Source organism: Aegilops tauschii, chromosome 2, assembly GCF_002575655.3.
Source record: "Aegilops tauschii subsp. strangulata cultivar AL8/78 chromosome 2, Aet v6.0, whole genome shotgun sequence".
Taxonomy (NCBI): Eukaryota; Viridiplantae; Streptophyta; class Magnoliopsida; order Poales; family Poaceae; genus Aegilops; species Aegilops tauschii.
In genome coordinates this window covers 150669538-150678322 of record NC_053036.3, presented here as the reverse complement: position 1 = coordinate 150678322, position 8785 = coordinate 150669538, and the positions used below count along the sequence as shown (strand labels likewise).

The window sequence follows — 8785 nt, the reverse complement described above, 5'->3', positions numbered from 1 at the left end:
GGCCGCCGCCGCGTCGCCGGGGAACCGTTCACCCATCGGTTGTGCGTGCACGCGGTTGCTAGACGGGGAGGGAGGGAAAGAGAGGGTGTCAGCGGCGAGAGAGGGGGGGCCTTTTATAGCGGCCGGGGAGGGGTGCCACATATGTACGCGTGGCGGGAGGGGACGGCTTTTATAGCGATCGGGGGTGGCGACGTGTGTACGCGCGGCAGGAGGCGGCGCGTCGCCGCACTGCGCCGCCCGTGAGGAATCAATGGAAGGCTGACCGGCGGCAGCCTTGGCATTGATTCCCCGCGGGAAACCGAGGCGATGAGGACGACGAGGCGCGGGAGTCGCTGACTCGGCGGGCCCGCCGTTCGTTCGCGCCAAAAACGATTGCCCCAGCGCCCCCAGCACGCTGGGTTCGGCCTGAGTCCGCCGGCGCTAGTTTTGGTCCTGACCGACGAAAAATGGGCTCCTGGAGACGCGTCTGAGCCGTTTTTAGGCGCCGGCGACAGAAAAGGGGCCTGGGGAGGGCCTGTTGGGGGCGCGGCTGGAGATGCTCTTACCCGCCTTGACACCATGACGGGGAAGATAACCGGCGTGGACGGAGCAGCCGGCGGAGCGGCGCACTCGCCCCTTCTGTCATTCCGGCAGCACATGAGCCCGCCACGTCTCTGGGGCTACAATCCCGACGATGGCATACCGCTGGTGCCATACAAGTACAACTACACGAAGGTCGATCAGGCCGGCGAGCTGCGCCGGAGGAGCGAGTTGCCATCGGACTTCCGCAAGATCGTTGCCAAGTCTCTGTCCCAAGAGAGATGGCACTGGCAATGACAGGAGGAGCCTGTCCAGCCTCGCTGACAGGCTCACTCTCTGTTTCATGACCGTGCCGGACCTGTTCCGGCAGGAATGGATTGAGCATCCGATCCTTCACTTGGAGGTCTTCTCCGCCGAGCAGCTCATCGAGCGCTATTCACCCCCGCAACACCGAGATGGCATACCAACAAAAGAGCCTGGAACGGAGGCGCGCATCTTAGACTAGCCACAATGGTTAGTAACATAAACTAGTAACATGCATATGTTACTACTCTATGTTACTATCTCTATAGTGGGGAGTAACATATGTGTGGTAATATGCAACACTTTATTTATTAGGTTATAGACACATCTTGCCTTGATACGTGTGATGTTACTCATACTACTAGTAACTAGCTATGTTACCATTTTTTTTCTTCATTTATTGCTTGCCACGTCATCTACTTATCTAGATATGTATGATGTTACTATCTATATTACTCCCACTGTGGGTAGTCTTGCTCAATGTATCGGCCCAGCTCATCAATTTTGAGAATCGTTGGCCTCGAAAATCGGGGATGTCTCTGGAATGCGCGTACAATCCAGACGACGGCCGGATGCACCTGATCGGCTGCCGAGATGTCCGGCTCCCACCGCAGAACTCGTCGACGACGAGCAGAGACCTCGGACTCGAAGAAGGAATGGACCCAACAACGACGATGCACTCGTTCTGGCTCAATATGTTGGCGGCCAAGGTTCAGATAGCAAGCACGAGGACGGCCACTGACCCGCTGTATTTCGGCGTGGTGAAGCTCAGGGCTCTGCCTGTCCTCTACCCGAAGGCCGAAGCACCTGCCGGATGGGATTTACCATGGGACCGTTAATGGCATCCTCTGCATTGTGCTGCTGACGGCCACCATCGCCCTTGATCATGACAGTTGACAACTAGAAGTAAGCAAACACGTTGCATATATTCTGTGAAGCCTATGTGCAGATGCAGGTTAGGCCAATACCTTGTGTTGTTCGTTTTTTGTCGTCGATGTGAACAAATACTCCATGGGAATGATATGGTGCCATGTAAATCCGACGCGCAGCGGGCCTGAACTGCCCGCCAAGTCGAACTTCTCCCGCCAGCAGACGGTGCCGTGCGCTTGCGCAGACCTGAATTCCCCTCCTAATCGAACTCCCTGGGCGGACCTGAATTCCCCGTCAGATCCAACTTCTCTCTCAGGCAGACCTGACTATTTATGCACCACAAGGCCCCCCACCTCATGCACCAAATCTGCAACCATGGAGAAGCAGAAGCTGCGCCGTCTCGTGCGAGCACCACGCAGGGCCGCCGGCGAGGACCGCCTGAGCGCCCTTCCTGACGAGCTGATCGGCCTCATTGTGGGCAGGCTGGACACCCGCACCGCGCTCTCCACCGCCGTCCTCGCTAGGCGCTGGGCGCGTGTTCCTCGTGACCTGCCCGCTCTCGACTTCAGGGTCAGCGACATACTCCCGCCAGAGTACGATCAGGCCGTCGCTCTCCGCGAGGACAACCTGCCGCCTGACCCGGCCATGGCCGGGATCCGCGACGGTTTCTTGGCGCGCTGCGAGATGGGCAGCACGAGGGCGTTGGCCGACGGAGTCACCAGCTTCTTGGCAGCCGACTGTGACGGCGACGCACCTCGCCGCGTCAAGACCCTCTGGCTCGAGTTATTCCCCACGGATCACGGCGGCTGCATCGAGCGTCTGATCGCCGCCGCTGTCGGCTCATGGGGCGTGGAAGATCTGGAGATGGTCGTCAGACCAGCGTCCGGCCATCATGATGGGCCCGCCTACCCCTTCCCCGACGACTGCCTCGACGACGGCGGGAGGTCGCGCCTTCGCAGCCTGACGCTCGGCAACACCACGCTCCCGCCGCTGCACAGCTACGAGGCGCTCACCACGCTCGTCTTGCAAGGCGTGGCCGCGTCCACGCCCGTCGCCGTCTACGAGAGGCTGTTCAGCGACCTCACACGGCTTCAGGTGCTGCATCTCATCTCATGCAGCCGCACGGCGGACCTCGGTCATCTGGTTCAGCTATGAGGGAGCTCGTCGTGGAAGAATGCGCGTTCTCAAGGATCACGGTACGCGCCCTCCCAATGCTCGCCCGCCTGGCGTGCATAGGCACGACCGTGGTGCTCAGGCTCGACTCCGCTCCGAACCTCACGCAGGTGAACCTCACATTCTGGGGAGCAAGAAACCCTCGAACTTCCTCGGGAAGGCCCCAGCTGCGACGACGAGCCTCGTCCTCCGGTTCACCGGGCCAAGTAGATGGGTGGTGCCGATGCACCTGGCCACGCCGTTCCTCGGCCTGAAGAGGCTCCTCGTTGCTGACCTGCCTTCGAATTGGGACGTCTCGTGGCCGCGCGTGCTCGTGCTTGCCGCACGGTCGCTCGAGGTCCTGCACATTCATGTGGCTCACTCCGACGAGAAGCAGGGAGAGGAGATAGCGTGGTGGCTCTGGCCGAGACCGAAGCGGAAGCTGCGGCATCGGAACATGAAGGAGGTGGTCATGATTGGATTCACGCAGACATCACGCCAGATACAGTTCTTGAGGGATCTTGTGAAGATGTGCAGATCTTTACAACGTGTTGTTCTGCTCAGGGATGGCCAAGTGCGGTACAATGCACTCTGGGATTGGAAGATGGTCGGCCAACCAGAATGTCCATGGAGCACTCATGATAAAGTGGCGGTGACGAAAATGATCAAGCCTGCGTCCAGGCCTCTGGTCGATGTAATCTTGGGATGATCAATTATTTGTTTCTATTTATTGATGATAGTTGTTGGAAAAGCCTAGGGTTCTGTTGACTTATGACAAAGTGTGATAGGCCGGTTCACTTAGAAAAACCAAACCTGCTCCTTGAGAGCCTAGCGAGAGCGAGAGCCCCGCCGCGCGTCACTCCGACGCCGGCGTCCACCCCCACCCACCGTCGGCCACTCCGGCGACGGCGTCCACCCCCTCTCGTCCTCCCCCCTTCTTCCCCTCCGGGCGCGGGCGTTGCGCCATGGCCTCCAGCCCCAACTCGGTGGCTGCGCCCTCTCATCGCGCGGGGGACCGGCCGGTGGTTTCTGGCCTCGGCATCTCCTCGTGTTCGGAGTCGTCCGGCGCCGCAGGTGGTCACGAGGTCTCGTCGGGGACGAGGCTCGCGGCGGAAGTTGCGGTTGCCAGCGCTGGAGCTGGCGGTCACAGGTAGGTGGCGCCTTGGGCTCCGGCCCCGCTGTCCAAGAAGACCCTGTGGAGGCGCCGCCATGATCGGGATCTGCAGGCCCTACAGCAGCGCCCACACCCGCGTTCGACTTCCCCTCGCCGCGAGATGTCTCCTGGTATGGAGGGACTCTGCTTCCGGTGCCTCCGGGAGGGCCACTTCCTACATGATTGAACAAACCCCATCGTGTGCATCAAATGCAGCGAGGAAGGGCATGGCACCAGGGGATGCAAGCGGCCGCGCAGTCCCACTTCGGAGGCGGAGCTCCGCCGTCAGGCTGTGGCCATGGTGGCGCGACAAACCTCCCGGTCGGCAACCCCCTCAAGCAGCTCGCTTCCGCCACCGCCGCCCCCATCCCGGGCCCCAGAGGAGGCCTGGCCGCGGCTGGGCGCGCAGCGTCCCCTTCCCCGGCCCCAAGGTTGCAGATGCAGATGGACACGGCCATGGTGCCGTCAGAGCTGTGTGTCGTTCGGCGCACCCCGGCCATGGATGATCTGGAGAGGCGCCTCCAACTCGCCATGGTGGTGTACGCGGGCGGCGCTAGGAGGGAGATTTCGCCGGAGTTTGTGGTTGAGGCGCTCCAGGACAAGGCCGGCATTTTGGCCGAAAGGGTGTCGATCCATCGTCACCGGCCGGAGGACTTCCTCGTCGTATTTGCGCGGGCGGAGGATCGGAACCGGGTGAGCGCCATGCCGGTCATGGAGCCCAGGGGCGTTCGGCTGTATTTCAGGCAGTGGATCCAGCAAGCTCAGGCAATCCATGTGGTGTTCCATTTCAAGGCCAAGATCGTGATGGAGGGGATTCCGCCGCATGCCTGGGAGCGGGAGGTGACGGAGACTCTGCTGGGGTCATCCTGCCTGGTGGACATGATTGAGCCGGAGACGAGTTCTCGCTCAGACCTCTCGGCGTTCAGGTTGACGGCGTGGACAGCGCAGCTGGAGGAGATTCCGTCCTTGCGGTCGCCGGCGGTGGCGGAGCCAGGGATGCGTTCACCACTGATGGAGCCGACCCTTCTCCAGTACAAGGTACTGATTCACGTGGATGAGATCTCGGATTACACAGCGGCAGAAGAGCCACAGTTCTTGGGTGCTTCGTCAGGTAGCGAGCAGAGTGGCTTGCCGGAGGATCCTGACACATCGGGCATGGGCGGCGGTCGAGGACCTGCGAAATCGCGTAAAGTCTGGCGTTTTGGAGTGCGGGACGAGAGGGGCGGCGCCGGAGCTGGAGGAGGCTTTGCCCATGGTGGTGGTGCACTGAGTACGACGACCGCCGCGGTGATGTCCGGCGAAGGGCAGGATTGGAAAATCCCTCACATGCAGCCGGTGACGGGGGCCCCCCTGCAGATTCGGCTCGGTGCATGAGCGTCTCTCCACCAGACCATCAGCTTTTGACCGCTTGACTAGACCATCAGCTGCGCAGCCAATGGGATCACCAAGGCAAGATCAGAGTTTGAACGGAGGGGCGGGATTGGATGGAAGTGGTGGTGCGATGGGGAGCCAGCTGGCGGCAATCATTGCGCCCATGGCCAGCCCGGAGAGGGCCGTTGTGCAGGTGGAGACAGCGCGGTCTCTGTGGCCGGAAGGGACAGGCGCGGAAACACAGGTGGGCCAGGTCGTGGGAGGATCAGATAGGATAGCGACTGCTGATACGATGGGGCCCGTGATGCCGGTGGCCAGATCCGAGACTCATACAGTTGGCGATCCCAAGGAACCACTGTTGCCGGGTGGGTGTGCTGATGAGGTTGGGGAGCAAGTGAAGCCCAGGCCCCGGCAGGTCACTGTCTTGGAGGTGGCACCCACCAATCCACGCACAGAGAGGGCGGACCCGGTCTCCAAGGAAGGGGATAAGGACATGCATGAGGGAGGTTCGGTGGAGGATGAGGACAAAGCAGTGGATGTGGCCAGCGGTAGTGGGACCGAGCTATAGGAGCCTAGGGAATCTTCCCCAGTTGAGCGCCCAATTGGCGGTGCATGCATGCCCATGCATGATGGGACGCCCCCATGCACGGGAAATGGGCACATAAACACTACCCTGGCGACTGCGGAAACGGAGCAGCAAGCGCTGATTTTGCATAGTGGCCCGGAAGATACGGTGGGAATGACTGCACAGGAAGCAGTGGCGTACAACAAGCTCAAGGGCTTTTGCTCCAACATTATAAAGAAGCTGGCGCCGCCACTACTTAAGGAGATACAAGTGGCCAAGCTGAGGCTAGAGGCAACACCATTTACCCCCAAGCGCACAACACGAGCAACAAAGAAGACGGCCTCCACCAGCCGGTCCAGAGATAACCCGGCAGAGGATGTGCTACTTCATGCACTTGGGATGGTGCCAGAAGACATGGTGGCGGATGATGGGATGGTGCACGAACTTCGGGCCTTGTTTGATTCCCCGCTGCGGGAGCAACATATCAGGATCATTGCGGGGATGTTTGGCAAGGCAGTGCCAACTGTGCAAGACATGGAGGGAAACAACGCGGTCGTGCTATGCTCACACTAGAGAGCTAGCTTGGAGGTTGGTGTATATGTCCTTCATGGATATACACCCGCAGGTGTTGTGCTGGAATGTGAGGGGCCTAAACAATCCACCCAAGAGGAAGGCCGTTCGGGAGTTTGTGGAAACGGTGAAAGTTAACTTGGTTTGTTTCCAAGAAACTAAAATGGATGTAATGGACCAATTTGTTGTAATACAATGCTTGGGGCCGTCGTTTGATGGCTTTGCCTATGTGCCGGCGGTGGACACTTGTGGAGGTATTCTTTTGGCTTGGGATAGCGTGGTGCTTAAGGTGGACAACATCATGCTCAATGCCAACTTCCTCACGGGCAGGGTGCATGTCAAGATGGGGGAACCTTGGTGGATCACGGTGTTGTACGGACCGCAGGGCGATGAAAGGAAAACTATCTTTCTGCAAGAGATCAGGGACTGGTGCTTGGGGTGTCCGGGGCCTTGGATGTTGCTTGGAGACTTCAACATGGTCATACGAGCTGCGGACAAAAGCAACTCCAACATAAATAGAAGGATGATGGGAAGATTTAGAGACTTCGTGGATGATCATGAGCTAAAGGAAATGTACATGCACGGACGGAGATACACGTGGTCCAACGAGAGGGAAACACCAACCTGGACAAAGATCGACAGAGTTTTCACGACAGTGGACTGGGAGCTCGAGAACACGGACTGATTGCTGCAGGCACTTTCCACTGGGGTCTCGGATCACGGGCCGCTACTTCTCATGACTAGTGCTAGTTTTTGCCCCAAGCGGCGCTTCCGGTTTGAGTTGTTTTGGACGAAGCTTGAAGGATTTGATGAGGCGGTGAGGGAGGCCTGGACGTGCAGTGATGACATGGTGGACCCATACAAGAGACTCGACGCTCTGCTCAGAAATACTACGAGCTACTTGCAGGCGAGGGGGCAGAAAAAGGTCGGCAATGTCAAGCTGTTGATGAGGGTGGCTAACTGGGTGATTCACAAACTGGACATAGCTCAAGAGCGACGGATGTTGGGAAGTGAGGAACTATGGCTGCGCCGAAGCTTAAAGCAAGCCCTCTTAGGATTGGCCGCGTTGGAGCGTACCATTGATCGCCAACGATCGAGAATGAAGTGGCTGAAGCAGGGAGATGCCAACACAAAACTCTTTCAGGCATTCGCGAATGGGCGCCGTGCGAAGAACTTCATCATGCACATAAAAAGAGAGGGAGTCACCATCACGGATCAGGAGCAGAAGGAGGAGGCTTTTTTCCAAGCGTACGAGAGGATTATTGGGCAGGATATGGCAACAGAGCACACCTTGGACTTGCAGTTCCTTCAGGTGCAGAGTCATGACCTGCGGGAGCTGGAGAATATCATAACAGAGGAGGAGGTTTGGGAGGTCATCAAGGAACTCCCCCCGATCGTGCCCCTGGACCTGAGGGATACATTGCGGCTTTCTATCAACGGGCATGGCCAATCATAAAGAGGATGTCATGGCCGTCATGTTTAAGCTCTACGTAGGAGATGGGAGGGGTTTTGGGAAGCTGAATAAAGCACATATCATTCTCATACCCAAGAAACCGGATGCGGAAGAAATTGGGGACTTAAGGCCAATAAGTTTGACACACAACATGCCTAAGTTATTTGCCAAAGTCCTTGCCAACCGCCTCAGAAAACAGATGCACATGATCGTTGAAGCCAATCAATCTGCTTTCATCAAAGGTCGGCACCTTCATGATAACTTCCTCCTAGTTAGACAAGTGTCAAGGAGGATTCATGCACGCAAATCGCCCGGAGTGTTCCTGAAACTTGATATTTCGAGGGCTTTCGACTCCTTGTCATGGCCGTTCCTGTTTGAAGTCATGACTGCCAAAGGGTTTGGTACGAGATGGATGACTTGGGTGGTGATCTTGCTGCAAACTGCAACCACCAAAGTGATCGTCAATGGTGTGGCTGGGAAGAGCTTTGGGCATACGTGCGGGCTGCACCAGGGGGATCCTATCTCGCCTCTGCTCTTCGTCATCGCAATGGATGTCCTGACTAGACTCGTTCAGCGAGCTATGGCGGCTGGTGTGCTAAGCTCATTCCATGGGATCATGGCCATGCAAAGGATCTCTATATACGCGGATGACGTAGCCCTGTTTATCAAACCTACAGTCATGGATCTGAGCTTTGTGAAGGAGACTTTAAAAGCTTTTGGTGAAGCTTCTGGGCTTAAGGTGAACTACTGGAAGTCGTCGGCCATATTGATTAGAGGGGACGTGGAGGACAGACAAAGGGTGGCTGCACTACTCCAGTGTGACTTAGCG

The 8785-nt window shown here is 58.0% G+C and overlaps 2 protein-coding genes across 3 annotated transcripts; both read left to right on the top strand.

Annotated features, from left to right (window-relative positions):
- Positions 1-3650: 3650 nt before the first annotated feature.
- Positions 3651-6731, top strand: LOC141041586 (uncharacterized). 2 transcript variants are annotated; one of them, XM_073508246.1, is made up of 2 exons: positions 3651-5035; positions 5113-6731. In XM_073508246.1, exons 1-2 carry the CDS (start codon positions 4208-4210, stop codon positions 5140-5142), a joined length of 858 nt encoding a protein of 285 aa, XP_073364347.1. In that variant the 5' UTR covers positions 3651-4207; the 3' UTR covers positions 5143-6731. The 2 variants fall into 2 exon arrangements, with proteins under 2 accessions (XP_073364347.1, XP_073364346.1); XM_073508245.1 differs by having other exon boundaries at positions 3651-5678; positions 5921-6731.
- A 508-nt stretch (positions 6732-7239) lies between these two features.
- Positions 7240-7959, top strand: LOC141040840 (uncharacterized). The gene has a single exon (XM_073506957.1). It carries the CDS (start codon positions 7240-7242, stop codon positions 7957-7959), a length of 720 nt encoding a protein of 239 aa, XP_073363058.1.
- The last annotated feature ends 826 nt before the right edge of the window (positions 7960-8785 follow it).

What these genes read in the sequence shown, in the direction of transcription:
- LOC141041586 (XM_073508245.1), top strand. Translation starts at nt 4,208, where the DNA reads ATGCAGCGAGGAAGGGCATGGCACCAGGGGATGCAAGCGGCCGCGCAG.
- LOC141040840 (XM_073506957.1), top strand. Translation starts at nt 7,240, where the DNA reads ATGACTAGTGCTAGTTTTTGCCCCAAGCGGCGCTTCCGGTTTGAGTTG.